The following is a 16,883-nucleotide window of genomic DNA, read 5'->3' on the forward strand; positions in this document are numbered from 1 at the left end:
TGCAGGATTCACAGGCCAGAAGACCTGGTCCCTGAGCCATTTCTATCTATGTTATGTTTTAGGCCAAAAACGAACCTTCTGGGAAAAAGCTGTCTGACAGAAAAGAGTGCGAAGTGAAGAAGGAAAAATTGTCTAGTGTTGACAAACATCATTCAGTGGAGATCAAAGTTGAAAAGTAAGGTGCTTTTTAAAAACCTTTCTTTTGGGAGGACACCAAGTGGCAGCCGCAGGGTCATCAGCTCCTCATTTAAATCTCAGGTAGTTCTTGCGTCTTAATATTCATGTTCAAATCACTGAGCCAGCGATTTGCTGTGATAAAAAATCCGCCTGCCAATGCAGGAGATGAGGGTTTGATCCCTGGGTCAGGAAGATCCCCTGGAGGAGGAAGTAACAAACCACTCCAGTATTCTTGCTTGGAAATTCCCATGGACGCAGGAGCCTGGCAGGCTGCATGCAGTTCATGGGGTTGCAAAGAGTCAGACACAATTGAGCACAGCATAGAGATTTATGTTCAAATAAGTTAGTTATCTGTTGAAACAAATAACAGACTGAAAGACCTTTTGGCAAGGCAAATTTGAACTGAGTGGGTCCACTTACATGGGGAGCCTTTTCAGGAGTAAATAACGACAGCACTGTGGGGCCAGAGTTGATTGAAACTGCAAATGTGGAACCATGTGGATAGGAAGGGCTGATTATGAAGTTAAAAGTTGATTTTCGACTAGGTGATGGATCAGCACCCCAAACCCCACATTGTTCAAGAGTCAGCTATATTTTTACTTCATTCTTGACATTCTGAGCTGTTGCACGGCCTTGCAAACTTTGAAATCCTTCCTGATCCACATTGATTTTTGTGCAGTTCTTATATTTTATCACAGTAACTGCAGAAGCCCAGCTTTGCAAAGCCAGTGTTACCCAAAGGAGTATAGCCTGATTTCATATTGAGATGAGTTACCAAAAGCTCCTAGTTCACCTCGCATCTGACATATAGCGAATATTTGTCTTCAGAATTTAAAATATCCCAGGGCACTTGTGAGTTGACCCATCCTGGTGTACCTTGAACTATAGTTTGGGAACTGCAGGTCTGAGGTACTATTTTTATAAAGGAGGTGATCTGCATCTTTAATCAAGATGAAAACAAGGACAGATCTTTCAAAGCAGGCATTCCCTGTTGATACTTTTATCAAAAGAGTAGGTTTATGTCTTTTGAGGAGGTAGACTGTTGATGTGCCTGACAGGGTGCCTTTCTCAGAAGGTAGAGTATCTGCCGTGAGTTTGTATTGGCAGCACAATTTATGTTCATTTCTAGGTCCACTTACACTCTAAAAGTTGAATCCTTTGCTGAGAATGTCAGTCTTCTGCAATTCTATTCTTCTCCTTTTTTTTTCATTTAAGAAAATTTATGGTTAAGTAAACATGCTTAGGGGCAAAATTATATTCATAAGTTAAACTTAGTTTTTAAAGATGTTCTGTTGATCTTCATTGGAAATGAAATAGCCAAATTGGAATTCATAAACCCTGGAGAAATGCATGTCAGGTGAGCCTTTTTGTATTAGGGGTGAGATGGTAATTTTATCAGCAACTTCTCCTAAGAGACACATCCTGTCACTGGTGCTGAAAACCAATTCTGGTAGAACACGGGAAGCCACGGGGGCAAGGAAGGGAGTGCAAGCCCCCTTAGTGAGCCCTTGTCAGGTGGATTCCACAACCAATGGAATGATGCTGTGAGGCCTGTGCTCTGCGTGGAAGGAGGCGCAGCTGGGAAAGGAGTGGAATGGGCCTGTGGCAAGCAGGGGCTCTTCCCCCTGTATAGGGGCACTTAACTGGGTGACAAACTTAAGTTGTTTGAAACCAGACTGCTCTCACATAGGTGATGTAGGAGCATTTTATAATTTGATTTTAATCTTACTCTTTCTTCAGTGGACACCCTTGTTGACCTCTCGTTTTGAGAATTTCTAGGTTTGGTAATCAGCCTAAGGGACATAGAGAAGCTTTTCCTGAAGAGGGGGCTGGTCTTGGATGAGTTTTTATGAAATTGCCATTTAGAAAGTACACTCAGGTGTCAAGTATAATCCCACTACCCAGGGCTGACACTTTTGGTGTATATTGCATCTAGTGTTTTAGAAATTGCTTTTTAGGAAATTCCTTGGTCCAGTGGGTAGGACTCTTGTGTTTTTACTGCCAATGGCCCCAGGTTTAGTCCCTGGCCGGGGAACTAAGATCCCACAAGACACACAGCGCAACCAAAAAAAAATAGAAGAAAAGAAATCATTTAACTTTGTGATACTGAGAAGTCCCTTTGTGTCTAGGAGGTGGCATGTGAGTTTGGAAGAAGTAGGAGGCATCTCCTTTCAAGATGTTTTTTAGGTCTGCTGGGAGGGAGAGGGTTCCCACACCAAGAGTGGAAGAAGCATGTCAAAGGTGCTTCCTGGGGACTTCTCTTGCAGTCACATAGTGACTAGGAAGCAATCTCTAGTCTGTCAGAGGAGAACCAGGTGAATAACAGAGGACTGGGGTGCAGCAGGTGAAAAGACCCACATCTGTGCGGTGTGTCTACACAGCTTGATGGGCAGAGCATGGGTTGGGAGGTGTGATAGAGCAGCACAAGGACCATCCTGCCGTGTCATTCTTAAGAAACCTAGAGCATCGCTGGAGGGCATCATGGTTATAGGGACATGCAGTAAAGCCAGCAGAGGTGGAGCCACGTGATTGACAGTAAAGGCATCCGTGGTGGCTGTCTCAGGGTGCAGACTTGAGCTGTATCTATAGTGTTTTGTGTTGTACATTACAAGCATTTAGAGTGAATGGTTCCAATTAAAGATGACAGCTTCATGCGTGAAGTTTAGGAGGAGGGAAGGGTGAGCTGAGGGGCACCTGGGAGAGGACTCCTCGGGCCTCCCACACTCTGCCTGGTTGGTGGGAAGAGAGGGCAGGGGGTGCCTGTTAGCAGACCTCATGGGGCCTGGTTTTCCCAGCCTGGACCCTAGCATGCAGCGGGCACTCAGTAAGCGTGGACTGAGACAAACACCAGTAGAGGATATGGGAGACATGTTTGAATGGCAGCCGTGATGTGTTTGACTGCTTAGCAGGAAATTGCCTTCAGCTGAAATAGCACTAATGGTTTTCATGTTTGCTGGCACATCACATGGCATTGTGCCTCCCCCAGAGTGTGGTATGCAGGTGGTCTGGGTGGGAGCCGCTGCTCCATGCGGCAGGCACCACCCATCCTTGTGCTGAACCTCCATTCGGTTTTACACTCTACTTAGTGGGAAAAGTGTTTTTTTCCTACAAAAGATAAAAATAATATTCCACAAATACAAAAGGAAGCATTTGAAATTAGTCTTTAACAGGCTTTTTTATACAGTTGGAATGTTTCTTGTGTCTGCTTGTGGGTCTGTTGATGTACTGGTGCATTTAGCCTTGGGGAAAAACACTCTGTGAGCCTTCAGTGTCATCCAGCAGGTTTCTAGGTGTAGCAGGGAACTTCAGTGGGAAGGGGCTGTATCTGAAGAGGGTATTATCTTTCCCATGGTTTTCAAATAATTCTACCCCTTTGACTGCCAGCGGGCAGGTTTGCTGTGTGTGGAAGTATGACCTGCCCCTGAGGGACTCTCAGGAGCTCAGGTGTGGTAACTTTGTTTCTTTGTACACAGAACCATCATTAAGAAGGAAGAGAAGATGGAGAAAAAGGAGGAAAAAGAACCTGAAGACATTAAAAAGGAAGAGAAAGATGAAAACGAGCTGAAATCAGGACCTGAAAATCGGTCCAGAGTCACGAAATCAGGTGATGAGTCTGTTATGTGTTGACAGGACGGGAAGAGATGACAAGGGTGGCGAGTAGGCGTGTGGAGCGAGGGCCCAGCAGGTGCCCTTTGCTGAGCTGAGCTGTGTACAGGAGGCGCTGAGAGCACCAGAGCCTCGGTGATGAAGTGGCTGAAGGGAGTTTGCAGCATCAGAGATCCAGAGCTTTCCTGGTCAGGGTCTGTGTTTATTGGTGGCTCAGTGACCTGGGTATTTGCTTTCCCTGAGTCTCTGGCAGAATAAAGTGTGGGATTTGCAAGAGCCAGGTGTCCTGGGTTCCTGTGACTGATTCCGTGAGATTCTGCTCTTCTCTCATCAAGTTTTTCCTGCATTTATGTTAACACTAGATATAGTTTTAAAAAAAAGAAGAAAAAAACAGAAAACGGAAACCTCAGAGGATGTACGTCCATTGCACCATTGCAGCAGCCACACTTGGGGCACGTCACCTCTGTTGTCATTTTATCAAAGTTGATCGTGCTCTGACCTTCGGGTTTACATGAGTCCACAGAGCACTTTGTTGAAAAAATAAAACCAACGTGTGCACCCTCCCCCCCCCGCCCCCCCCCCCCCATTAAAACAAATAAAACCCAGCCAGCTGGAGCCTAGGAATTTGGTACAGCACATTACAAGTTACATCTCAAGTGTTTGGGATACTTTGCCAGCAGTTTAAAGACAGGCATGTTTTTTAAGACGTTCCTCAAGTATTGTAAATGTCCCTAAATCAGTAATTGTTGGGGTGGTTAGAGCCTGCTAATTGTGTCGTTGAGGGAAAATCAGTTTGGAAGCCTTCATTGTGGGAGATGAATGAGGGAAGCTCACCCATCTGGCAGGGCGCATGAGCCCGCAGACAGCATATGACTTGGAATATGGGGCCCTGGGTTGTGCAGAGCTCCCCAAGATGTGTGGGCGGAACACACGTCCGAGTGGGTTCACCTTGAAGCTGCTGGGGTTTAGTGTGGGGGTGAAGGAAGCCCGCAGGTGGCAAATGTTTGCACCCATATTGCAGAATGCACTTTGATCCTCATTTATGCCGTAAGATTCGAACAGATCACCCCAGATGAGTAAAGGCCAGTCGGGGGACACTAGCCACCTCACACCCAATGTTGCCATGTCAGCAGCGCTTTTTATCACATCGGAGAGGCGAGTGGGGGCACCAAGGCTCCAGAGCTTAACAGCAGTCCGTGGAAGGTGTGTCCAGAGCCCCCAGTCAGCCTGGGGCCCACCTGTGGTCGGGGAGGGAGGGTGTCGACATGCGCTCATAGACGGTGTGTTTTTTCCTGAAGGAAGCAGAGGAATGGAACGAACTGTTGTGATGGATAAATCCAAAGGGGAGCCTGTCATCAGTGTGAAAACCACAAGCAGGTCAAAGGAGAGAGTGAGTATTGCCCCTGCCCTCTCGAGTCCAGCCGGTTCCAGTGATGGTTTAACAACCACATTAATTTGTGTTAGGAGAACAGCGTTGTTTCACCCTTGAAATGTTAAGGTTCTTTGAAGTACTTAGGAGACATGTTGCTATTAATAACTAGACTGTGCACAGACACGGATTAAGTTCTGAAACTTCCTCTGAAACAATCCCTAACTATGTTGGTAGCCCGTAAACGTGTTGACCCTTTGCCAATCCTATTGCTCTATACCTAATCTTCCAGGAGAGCTGATTCATGAACTGGATAGAATGGGCAAGGCCTAGGGCTCGTCAGGCTGGAAGGCAGGTTCTGCTCATTTTCTGTAGCTGTTTTTCTAGTTTTTTATTAAATTAACCAAAAAGACAAGTTGAGCCCACCTGCCTCTCTTCCACAATCAGAGAGTGAGCTCTGTTGCCTATGTGTCCTGCACCACAGGACAAGCTTATTGCTTCTTGTTTTACTTTTTCTACTCTGGCAAACTGAACCCTTTGCTTCCCAGCTGAAGGTTCTAACTAAAACATTAGCGAGGAGAGCAGTTCCCTTTTAGTGAGTATAGAGCTAGCAGTGTTCACCCAAGAGCACTTTATGATGTTGAGGCTTAATTTTGAAATGAGCACTTGGGGTCCATAAAGCGGCAGTTCCCAATGCTGTGTTCCCCTGAGGAGAATCATAAAATACAGAGAAAAACCAAGGAAGGCCAATAATCTCACCAGCCAGATAACTCTGATGTTAAACAAATAAAAATGTAAACTTGATGAGAAATACAACTAGTCCAGAAAGAGATGAGGTAAGCAAAGTGGAAGCCTCCACTCTGCATGGGCCCCTCTCAGCGGCCAGTGCACCCGCCACTTGCATATCTACACGCACAGCGCCATGGGGCCTGCGCTCCTGGGACTTGGTGCTGTGCACATTGGTGCTGTCTTGTGGAGCTTTATGTATGAGACAAAAAGGTCGGCTTTAAAGTTCAAGTTTCGAAGTGATTATAGATGGTTAGGAAGTTGTCAGAGATGGTACAGAGGTCCCAAGCACCTGCCCGGTGGCTCTGTCCCAGTTAGCTGTGGAAGTGGGGCAGCACCAGGACACTGTCACCAGTGTAGACTTGAGTCCCGCTGCTCCAGTCCACACGTATACCTGGTCCCTCAGCACAAAGATGTCCTCCTGGACACCCCCCTAACGTTGCCCCACCCCACCAGTCCATCCCCAATGCTGGAAGCCTGCAAGCAGTTTTTTGTCACCAGCATGGTGTCCTGAGAATGTGTGTGAATGAAATCATACAACCATGACCTTGAGATTGGTCTTTGCCCTCAGCATAGTATCCCTGAAATCCATCCAGGTGTGTGTGTGGGGGGGTGTCCTTTTCCACGTAAAGCTTTATTACTGAGCTGTGGATATACTGCGGTCATTTTGACCAAGTCCCCTGCTGGCAGACACTGGCTGTCTCCACGTCCCCTCTGGATGCAGCATTTGTGGGTATACTATTTGTCAGGGCAGGTCCAGAGCTGCAGACACATTGTTTGTTGTGGTAGATGCTCATTGACTGCCCTTCAGAAAGGTTATGGAGGACACTGGCATGTGCCAGGCCACTAAGAAGTGACTAGGGCAGGCTGTGGACCTGGGAACCCATTGTGAGACACACACCTCTCCCCCTGCCACTGCCACACCACCCTTCCCAGCAGATGATGTCTGTACCTCAGGATGCAGGCCGTCTGTCCTTCCCTTCTCCAGCCTGCAGTGTGTGCTCAGACTCCCAGTTCTGCCCTCCGTGCAGATCATTGCTGTGTTTGGGGTTGTGAACGTGTCCTTGTAATGAGCGTGGACAGGTCTCTGTGTCCCCTCCTTTTTTTTCCCTCTTCAGTAAAATGTTTGGTTATGACCTTTGACTTTCTTTTGGATTGCTTTGTTTTTCATTGATATTTTGCCCCTCTGTGAGCCAGTTAAGAAAAGACTGCTGAGGACCTTTTTAAAAAATGTGTCCCAGGCTCCTTCCCTGGGAATTGTGAGGCAATGGGTCCACAGGAGGCCCTGGGTTCTGAGTTACACGAAACCCTCCAGGAGAGGCTGGCTTGTGGCCAGTGTGGGAACCCAAGCCTTGGAAAGCCTCAGAATGGAAGTCATTTGTCAGTGTTTCCTGCCTTCTCCCAGAAATGGAAGAGCACAGAAGTGCCCACAGTACTCTGCTTTATCTGGAGTGCTGGTTTACACTTGTAGGCCTTTGGCTTGCTCTGTATGGAGGCCTCCTGCCTGAGCCCTGAACCAGCAGTCGAGGGGTGACCCCACTGAGCAGAGTGATTGCTGCCCTGGCTTGTGCGCCTGCCCTGTGCCTCTGGGGAGCCTGGTTTTGCTGTAGATAATGCAGAGAGCTTGGCTCTGCGATTCCAGAGAAACTGCTTGCTGAGGTTTTACCCTACCCCTTCTCTTTCATTAATGCCCTTTGCAAGATTTGAAAGCAAGGCTGTAGCATCCAAACTCAGGCAGTGTGAGGCAACCCATGCTGGGGCCTCCCTGTAAACCCCAGGGGACCCAAGGTTCTCAGTCTAGTCCAGACATGCTAATTTCACTTGCCTCGTATGTTTCTCATCATCAGTTCCCTGACATTCATAAGCCAGTTTTGGTCCACAGAGCTCAAAGAGTCAGGATCGCAAGTCGGAAAGCAAGGAGAAGAGAGACATCCTGTCGTTTGATAAAATCAAAGAACAGAGGGAGCGAGAGCGCCAGAGGCAGCGGGAGCGGGAGATCCGAGAGACAGAGAGGCGGCGGTGAGCGGGGTCTCTTCTCAGGGGGATTGCCCTTCCTCCCAAGCCAGCCGCCTGGGCTTGCTGGCCTCCTGCTGTCTGTGCTGCACCCGCCCACCCCACGACGTAGTTGTCCCAGCACAGTCATCCAAGCCTGTTTCTGCTTAGCAGCATCTCCTCTGGCTGAAGTTGTGCCTTGGCCCAGGTAGCACGCGTACCCAGGCCACCTGTGGCTTTGACAGAGGAGGGTCTCTGGGGTTGAGACCTCCGTCTTCCCCACCAAACTGGATCACCAGCTTCTCCAGTTTGCTTTTCTAAAATAGTGTGACTTCAGCTTCTGCATGTGGGCTTTAGAAAGTCAGAGTTTCTTGACCCATTTGAAGATGTTTCACTTCTAGCTGGCTTGCCCTTGGTGTAGAGCCTTCCCTGGCACCCTGGGAGCGAGTGAGGAGAGCAGGGGGGCATACCCAGCTCCCTCGCCAGCTCCTATGTGTGGTGGCCAAGGGGCAAGACCTGTGATTCCTTCACTGGTGCCTGGCTTTCTCCTGTCCCCACACCACCTTAGGTCCCTTTCAAAATGCCACATGTTAAATGTACACCCTCGGAGAGGGAAGGGGTGACAAAAAGGAGCATGAGTTGCCTCTCAGGGAGAGTGGCTGTCATCCGTGTCTCCAGGGTTTTATCTGCTCAGGAACTTCAGGGTAGCGGTTATCCTTTGCTTTTTTTACTTTTCTGCCCTTGTTTACCTGTGGTTTCATTCTGGTGCTCTTTGAGCAGGTCCTACTGGTCTGGACCTGAGGCTCTGTGTCCACTCGCCATCATCCCTCCCTCCCAGCTCACCCTGGTTTTGCTAGTTAGAGAAGGGGAAAGGATGGAGTTTGGGGTTTCTGGACGATCAGAGCAGTTCAAGGGGCAGGTTGGAGCCTGTGAGGGGGGAGCCAGGTCACATCCAGGAGCTTGATGTGTCCAGGCTCCCTCCGAGGACCTCAGTGCCACCATGTGGACTGGGCGCCACCATGTGGAAAAGTCAGGGTGGCCTTCCTGTGTCTGCAGAGAGCGTGAGCAGCGGGAGCGGGAGCAGCGCCTGGAAGCCTTCCATGAGGGCAAGGAGAAGGCGCGGCTGGAGCGGGAACGCGAGCAGCTTGACCGCCAGTGGCAGCGCCTGGAGCGGGAGCGCCTGGAGCGCGAACGGCTGGAGCGGGAGCGGGAGCGCGTGGAACGGGAGCGCCGGCGTGAGCAGGAACGTATCCAGCGTGAGCGTGAGGAGCTGCGGCACCAGCAGGAGCAGCTACGCTATGAGCAGGAGCGGCGGTCGGTGGTCAGGAGGCCCTACGACATTGGGCGGTAAGGCCGCAGCCAGAGTGGGGAGTGGCTGCGTCCACCTTGGTGTGGGGAGTCAGGAATGCTGAAGATGGACACCTGGGCAGAGCTCGTAGCTGCCGCCTCCGCAGCTAATAGAGTATCTCCAGAGCTGCCACTTGCTGGAGGCTTGGTGATGCTCTTGCCTTGGCAGTCCTTTCGGTGGCGCTGTGGTTCCTGGGGGAGCTTGACACTGTCTAGTGGGGAGGAGACATACAGGCAGGCATGTGTTAGGCTGTGTTCCCTGCCATCTCCTTCGGGCTCACATGTCCTCCTGGAGTGAGAGGCACAGAGTCGGTGCTGTGGAAAAGGTTGCCTTACCTCTAAGAAAGGAGGTTTCTCTCTCTCCGCCTTCTCTGAGCTGCTTAACTGACTGTCTTCCATCACGCCACCACCTTTGAGCCTAATTTTCTAGTAAAAATCAGGAAGAAGATAACTGGAGACCATCCCAAATTGTGTGTAGTTCGCTGTCACCTGATCTAATTCCCTTTGCTTCTGAAAAGCGCGGAGGGAAGTTCGGGTTACCATAGATGACGAGTTGGAAATGTGGTAACTCAGAATATTGTTTCTGGAGAATCAAATATTTCATTTCACTTGCATTTGAGCTCTTGTGGGGATCAAGGTATTAACAGCCTTGTGATACAATTAGTTCACAGTGGTTCTTCTTTCAGGACTGTCAAATGAGAATGCCAGGGTGCCTTTTGGTAGTTTGGGGTTTTTAATATATCAAGTCAAAGCGATAATGACTGAATGTTTAGAGATTAGCCCTGCAGGACATTTTAAACGATACTGTGTCTGGAGAGAGCATTCTACCTCCACCCTCTTTTTTTTTCTGCTCATTCTCTCATAAGTGAAATTTGCATCTTTTTTAAAATGAAAAACAGGCGAGATGACGCCTATTGGCCAGAAGGAAAGCGCATGGCCATGGAGGACAGGTACCGCCCGGACTTCCCTCGGCCTGATCACCGTTTCCACCACTTCGACTACCGTGACCGGGGCCGGTACCAGGAGCATGTAGCTGACAGGTCGGTGCCCCACCCCTCTCCAGCAGGGGTGGGTCTCCATCTCTTCTCATGCTGGAGGTTCCTAGTGACTGCCATATGTGGAATTTAGAGACAGACCTTGAGCGGGATGTGGGAATTGGTGGTCCCTTAGGGCATTTTCGCTTTGACTATGGGGAAGGCCTCATGGTGTGTGTTTCGTGCACTGTCCTCTTACGATGGGCGGGTCCCAGGCTCTGGGTTGCGAAGCTCCCTGGGGTCTCCGTGGCCACTTTTCCTTCTTGCCCCTCCCCCGGCAGAAGTTGCACTAGAGCACAGGTCTTTGAGGAGGGGAGGCCATGGCCCCGCCTCCTTGTTCTTAAGGATGAGGAAGTGGTTTAGAGAAAGGCCGTGACCCACTGGAGACATCTGCAGGGGTCACTGACCCGTATGGGGCCTGAGCCAGCTGGCACCAAGGGGGCTGACTGCAGGGTGTGGCAGTGGCCCTCTCAGGCCTGCTTTGTGTTTTAAGGGTCTGGGGGTGTAATTTTTTTTGCCAGTGCCTCTTTAATGAAGACTATCTCATTTATTAGAAAGGCAGCCCTTGGTTTTCCAGTTTAAGCATTCTCTCTTTAAGTTTCTCATTGCGCTCGCCCAGGCTGCATATCCTTGAGCCATTTCACTGCTCATTAGCTCCTCCATGAGCGAAGGGAGATGGGGGTGAAGACAGGCTGAGATACCACTCATTTATTTAATCATGGCCGGACTTGGTTTCCAATGTGTTAGTCGCATGGGTCAGATCATACCAGAGGTTAAGACCACCAAGGCTTTCTTATTACCCAGTTTGTCACCAGGCCACAGATTAATTTGGCATTGGCTTCGTGGGTTGGATCTCTACTTCTGAGATCCCTGTGAGGGACTTAAGTTCAGTAAAACCTTCCTCCCCACTTTCTTAGGCTCCGACTTCACTCCTACCCCCAGGGAGCTGCCAGCCAGCTCTTTTTTCAGGCCTGTCAGTTAATTAACTGTTCTCATGTGGTGAAAGAGGATAAGGTACCCCAGTTGTTGGACTCTTCCATGTGGTCTGCAGCAGTATCAGAGAGAGCCGTCAGCTGCCACTGGAATGAGATACTTCTGTTTTGCAGGAGGGAAGGTTCAAGGTCAGTGATGGGAGAGCGAGATGGGCAGGTGAGTAAAAGCCAGACCTCAGGCTGAGAGCGTGGCTGCTTCTGTGCAGTGGGCAGACGTGGACATTAAATACATAGGGCTTGTTTTTCATCTTATTCAATGGGAAGTGAATAAAGAGGATTGATTGTCTGCTTATGTAGAATGCCTTCCAGTCTAGACACGTGGGACGTCCCAAACGGGCTTAGCAGGCTGCCGGGGTCATTTAGCCTGTGTTTTAGGGCATCCCTGTCAGGTACTGGGGTGGGTGCCTCTGTCTGAGGGCCTGCGGGTGCCCTAGGGTGTCAGCTCAGAGGAGAGCTGATGCCACCCCCACGAGAAAGGTGGTGGCAGCGTCAGAGTAGTGGCTGTTTAAATGGGGTCGGGGGGCAGAGGGGGTGGTGAAAGAATACATAGCATCTCTTGCTCCCAAGATGTGCTGGCTTCCAGAGCACTGACTTGGTTGGCCAGGGGCATTGAACCACTCCCAGCAGCATTGCTGGCTTCCAGGCCTCCACAGTACTGAGCTAGGGGTCTGAGGGCGCTGGCCTGCCCTAGTGGTGTAGGGGGAGCTTCCTGTCACCAGCAAGGTGCAGGTGTTTGTCGTCTTCAGGGAAGACAGGTCTGAGTGATGCCTTGGTGGACCCAGAGCCTGGGACTCTCCTTGCTCACAGGGCCAGGGGACCTCTGCTGGTCCTTCATGTGCATCAGTGATAGGGCGTTAGGGGTCCTCGGGGTTCTCAAGTGAAGAAGGGATCAAGAAGTGTCAGAAGGGGCCTGGGCAGGTCCTCTTGGGTGGCAGGGTCTGCAGGTTGACCAGACCCAGAGGGTGGGCCTGCCACAGGCCTATCCAGGAACCATGAGGCTGGAGTCGCCCTGTCCCTCTTGCGCCTTCCAGCACTACTCAGACGAGCGCCACAGCCATGGAGGACCACCAGAGCGCCACGCCCGCGACTCCCGAGACGGCTGGGGCGGCTACGGCTCCGACAAGAGGATGAGCGAGGGCCGGGGGCCGCCACCTCCACCCAGGTTAGCGGGCAGGCCACGCCAAGCCTCCCTGGGGGCATCACTGCCCTCACTTGGTCCCAGCTTGGCTTCTGTGCAAGGGATCCAGGTGTATGTGCCCGCCAGGTCACCTGGAACAGTGTCAGCCCTAGGTGTGAAGGTCCCTATCGCAGGCCTGGCTGCTGAAGCAGGTAGTCCTGAGGCCATCTAAGGCTTGTCCCCTGTCAATAGTAGAGAAGCTTCAGTCGGCCCTGTGCTCCAGAGTTGTCTAGGTGTCTTGTCAGGCTGGTGTCACAATCACCAGAAGTCTCCGCCACATCTCTAGGGGTGTTTCGGATGTTGATCAGAGACTAGGGTGCCAGTTGGATAGATAGTGACCTGCTTAACACCGAGTTCTCTTAGGCTGTTCAGCCACTGTCTTCAGTGTAAAGGGGCGAGCTCGTGCTCTGGCAGCAGGCTGTGTGGAGCCGTGTCACCGTGGGACCGGGCGGCTATCACAGCCTGGGACCAGGTGGCTGCACCTGCACGTGGGGACTGGGTTTGGATCGTCAGCTCCCAGGGTTTCTGTCTGAAACAGCTGTTTCAGGGTGCACTGTGCAGTTCGTTGTCGACAGCACAGTTGGATGGCTTTCAGTTGATCCATGGAGCCATGCATCCATCCCTACGACCCATTTCAGAGCATTTACATCACCCCCCAAAGAAACCCCCATCAGCAGACCCTCCCCATCTCCCTGGCAACCACTAACCCACTGTCTCTCTCTCTGGATTGGTCTGTTCTAGATGTTTCCCATCAGTAGAATCACACACTGTCTGTCTGTGTCTGCTTCTCTCAGTGAGCATCATGTTCTCAAGGTGCATCCGTGTTGGAGAGAATGTCTGGGCTTTTCTCCTTTTCCAGGCTGATGAATCTCCCAGTTTATGGAGGGACCACATTTTTTGTATCTGTTCATGAGTTAGTTGATGGACACTTTGGTGGTCTCCACTTTGGGGTGGTTGGTGTACAAGTTTTTGTGTAAGTGCAGGTTTACCGGTCTCAGACACCTTGGAGTGGAATCGCTGGGTCACATGGCCATTCTACATTTAATGTTTCAAGGGACCACTGTGCTATTTTCCAATGGGGCTGCACCGTTTCACATTGCCAGCAGCCCGGCGTGAGGATCCCTGTGTCTGTATGTCCTCACCTGCACTTGCCACCGTCATCTGTCTCTTTGATAGTAGCCATCCTGACGGGTGAGGTGTTTGTGACGTTAGCTGTGCTGAAGACCTACTCATGTGCTTACTGGCCACATGTGTTTCTCTGGGGAAGTGTCGCTTCCTGTTCTTTGCCCACTTCTCTCAGAAACTCTTGACAGGAGGGCACAATCGCCCAACCACAGCCACAACCTCTCCCTGGAGGCATAGTGGGACCTTTGTGTGTCTGCCTTTTGTTTTGGCAAAGGGGTGGCCGTGACTGGTCGGAGCACAGCCAGAGGCTGGAGGAACATCAGGAGCGCACCTGGCCGGGCACAGTGGACGTGGACACAGCGGGCCGGGAGCACTCGCGGTGGCAAGGTATTGGCTGACCCCCGCCTGCAGGTCTGGTAGGGCTTCTGGGCAGGGGCGGCCAGGGTTCCCCCAGCTTTCCTAGGGCTTCTGAGAAGGGGGTGTTAGCAGACTCTTCCTTCTCTTCCAGGTGGTGAGAGGGGCCTGTCTGGACCCTCGGGCCCCGGGCACATGTCAGATCGGGGTGGAATATCGGGGTAAGTTTTATCTGCCCATAAAGCTGATTTCTTCTCGCTCCTCAGTTCCTCTCACTTTCTGCATCCTTGATCAGCTTTCTGGTTGAGTGTTTTGAAAACACTCCCATAGCAGCCCTTGACAACTTATGCAACTAACAGTCCTCCCCAGAAGGCAACCTGTGGTTGTGAATTTTCTCCTCTGGAAAAAGCCAGGGGGCTCTTAGCCTGCTGTTGGGAGGTGACACGGTGAGAACACATGCGTGCCTTTGTTCCTAGGCGAGGCGGCTTTGCACACAGCGGGCACACCCAAGGTGATGTGGTGCCTGCCGGAGGCCTCGACAGCGACGGACTGGCTGGCCAGGACCGGGGCGACAGAGACCCCCACCCCCACCAGTACCCCCACTTCACCCGCAGCTACTAGACCCCACCCGTCCACGCGTCCTGGTAGGCGGACAGACGTACTGTTGAACTCTTAGCGGAGTTACCTTGAACTTGTGGAATCTTTTAAGAAGCAGAAGCAAATCCTGCCACCGTGTTGTAGCTCAATCCAATGTGAATTCACTTTTTTTTTTAATAAATGTGTTCTTGTTCTGCCATTTTTAAGACAAGGTTTCTGTTAATGAGGCATTCCATTTTCCATTAATAAAAGTTTATGGTTCTCACCCGTGTATATGTATCGGTGATTACAGAGCAGAGAAGAGGGTCAGCCCTCAGCGGCATCACTGTTCGGAAAGCAGAGGCCAGCTCACATTCCTGAATTCTCACAGCTCCTGTCCCCATCTTACAGTGAAGGAAATGGGTGCAGGGGTCACATTGCTCACGAGAGTTCTAGAGCCCTTAGGTGGCAGAGCTGGGAAGGAATTAGGAGTTCTTCACCAATGGGGAGGGTGTGTTCATCCGGGGCCCCTGGGACCAGTCACTTTACCTGACGGATCTGTGCGATTTGTGGGTCTGGCTGAGGGGCAGGGTTGGGCAACCCTTGCTTGGCACGAGCCCAGCGGTACTGGATCCACCCGTTTTCCTGGAAATGCAAGTTCATTGGTGAAATCTCATTTGTGATTATAAATAGCAGTGATCTTAATTAAGGGCTTTCCTGGCAACGCAGTGATAAAGAATCTGCCTGCAATTCAGGAGACACAGGTTCGATCCCTGGGTCGGGAAGATCCCCTGGAGAAGGAAATGGCAACCCACTACAGTATTCTTGCCTGGGAAATCCCATGGACAGAGGAGTCTGGCGGGCTACAGTCCATGGGGTCTCAAAGAATTAGACATGACTTAGCACACTCACAGCAGCAACCTTCATTGAAAACCCCTGACGCCAAAGAGGTTGTTCACGAGCTTCTCCCAGCTCCATCTGGGCCCCTGCGGTGTGACACCACAGCGAGGCGTGTCTCTGGAAGGATCGCTGGCCCTGCCCTTCTCAGGCAGGGATGAGATGACCTGGTGGCCATAAGGCTGACCCTGGGGGACCTGTGCAGGGCTTGGAGGAGAGAGGGAGAGCTGCTTCCCTGAGTCCCAGCCCTGGGCCTGTGTGGTCTGGACTGGCGAGTGATGAGTTAACCTGTGTGCAGCCTGCTGGGAACATGATTCCCTCCTTCCCCTCCCCTTTCTCTGTAACTAGGACAGCCACCCACTGGCCCCAGAACAATTGCCAATTCTCCTGGAGTCCCCTGTGTTCCTGCTGGGTTGGTGAAGCAAGGGTTTAAAAGAGCAATCTGAAAACCCGACCCAGCTTGCCTTGAAGCCCGCATCTGGCGGTCCCTGTCTGTCTGAATTGCCCAAATCAACACCTTCCTCACCACGGGGGCTTTTAGAGTCATTTTCCAATGACAAGTTGACAGGATGCCATCTCCATGCTGCACTGGGGCCCAGTGTGGCATATTTCCTCCTGCACGGAGAGCTTCATTGCACCCCACAAACTAGTCTGGAAACCAGGGTCCAGGGGGTTCAGAGTTGGCCGGGAGAAGCCAGATTGGGATTGGGACCTGGAGGTGTCACCTGTTCACAGATCTTGTCAAAAGGTAGGAGCAAGTCCTAAAGTTCAGAACTGGTGCTCCCGAGGGGGCCCCAGGAAGTGTGGAGAGTGTGGGCCAGTATCACCCCACAGCCTGTGAGGAAAGACAGGCCCCTTCCTCATTACCCAGACCTAACACCAGACTCCATGTTACTTGGATACACTACAGGATAGGTGATGTAAACATTTATTCTCTTCCAGTTGTAGAGGCCAGGAGTCCAAAATCAAGGTGTCAGCGCAGCTGGTTTCTTCTAAGGCTGTTGAGGGGGTTCTGTTACAGGCCCTTTCCCAGACTCCAATCCAGTCCAGTGAAAGTGAAAGCTTTAGTCACTCAGTCATGTCTGAGTCTTGGCAACACAGTGTCCCCATCGACTGTAGCCCACCAGCCTCCTCTGTCCTTGGACTTCTCCAGGCAGTACTGGAGTGGGTAACCATTCCTTTCTCTAGGGGATCTTCCTGACTGAAGGATCAAACCTGTGTCTCGTATTTTCTGAATTGGCAGACAGGTTCTTTACCATTAGTGCCAGCTGTGAAGCCCCCTGACTCCGGTGGTCATCAGACTTTGATGGTCGCTGGCAATCTTTGGCATCTTTTTTTTCTAAGTCTTTATTGAATTGATTACTGTTTTGTGTGTTTTTTGTAAAAGGTCTTAGTTTATTCTCTCAAGAAAAATCTGCGCAGTCACCACAGATACAGCCACTGCAGAATCT

General features: G+C 51.0%; 1 protein-coding gene across 1 annotated transcript in view; it reads left to right on the forward strand.

The window, feature by feature from the left end:
- SAFB2 (scaffold attachment factor B2) overlaps positions 1-14,821 on the forward strand; it is a 29,940-nt gene extending 15,119 nt beyond the window's left edge. Inside the window, exons 11-21 of the mRNA XM_055546759.1 lie at positions 63-175; positions 3,651-3,781; positions 5,082-5,173; positions 7,821-7,957; positions 8,987-9,277; positions 10,177-10,317; positions 11,418-11,460; positions 12,335-12,465; positions 13,880-13,992; positions 14,114-14,180; positions 14,436-14,821. Coding sequence (XP_055402734.1) covers positions 63-175; positions 3,651-3,781; positions 5,082-5,173; positions 7,821-7,957; positions 8,987-9,277; positions 10,177-10,317; positions 11,418-11,460; positions 12,335-12,465; positions 13,880-13,992; positions 14,114-14,180; positions 14,436-14,580 — 1,404 coding nt within the window. The 3' untranslated portion in view covers positions 14,581-14,821. The remainder of the gene's footprint in view (positions 1-62; positions 176-3,650; positions 3,782-5,081; positions 5,174-7,820; positions 7,958-8,986; positions 9,278-10,176; positions 10,318-11,417; positions 11,461-12,334; positions 12,466-13,879; positions 13,993-14,113; positions 14,181-14,435) is intronic.
- Positions 14,822-16,883: the final 2,062 nt, after the last annotated feature.

The sequence above is a fragment of the Bubalus kerabau genome, chromosome 1 (assembly GCF_029407905.1).
Source record: "Bubalus kerabau isolate K-KA32 ecotype Philippines breed swamp buffalo chromosome 1, PCC_UOA_SB_1v2, whole genome shotgun sequence".
Classification (NCBI taxonomy): domain Eukaryota; kingdom Metazoa; phylum Chordata; class Mammalia; order Artiodactyla; family Bovidae; genus Bubalus; species Bubalus kerabau.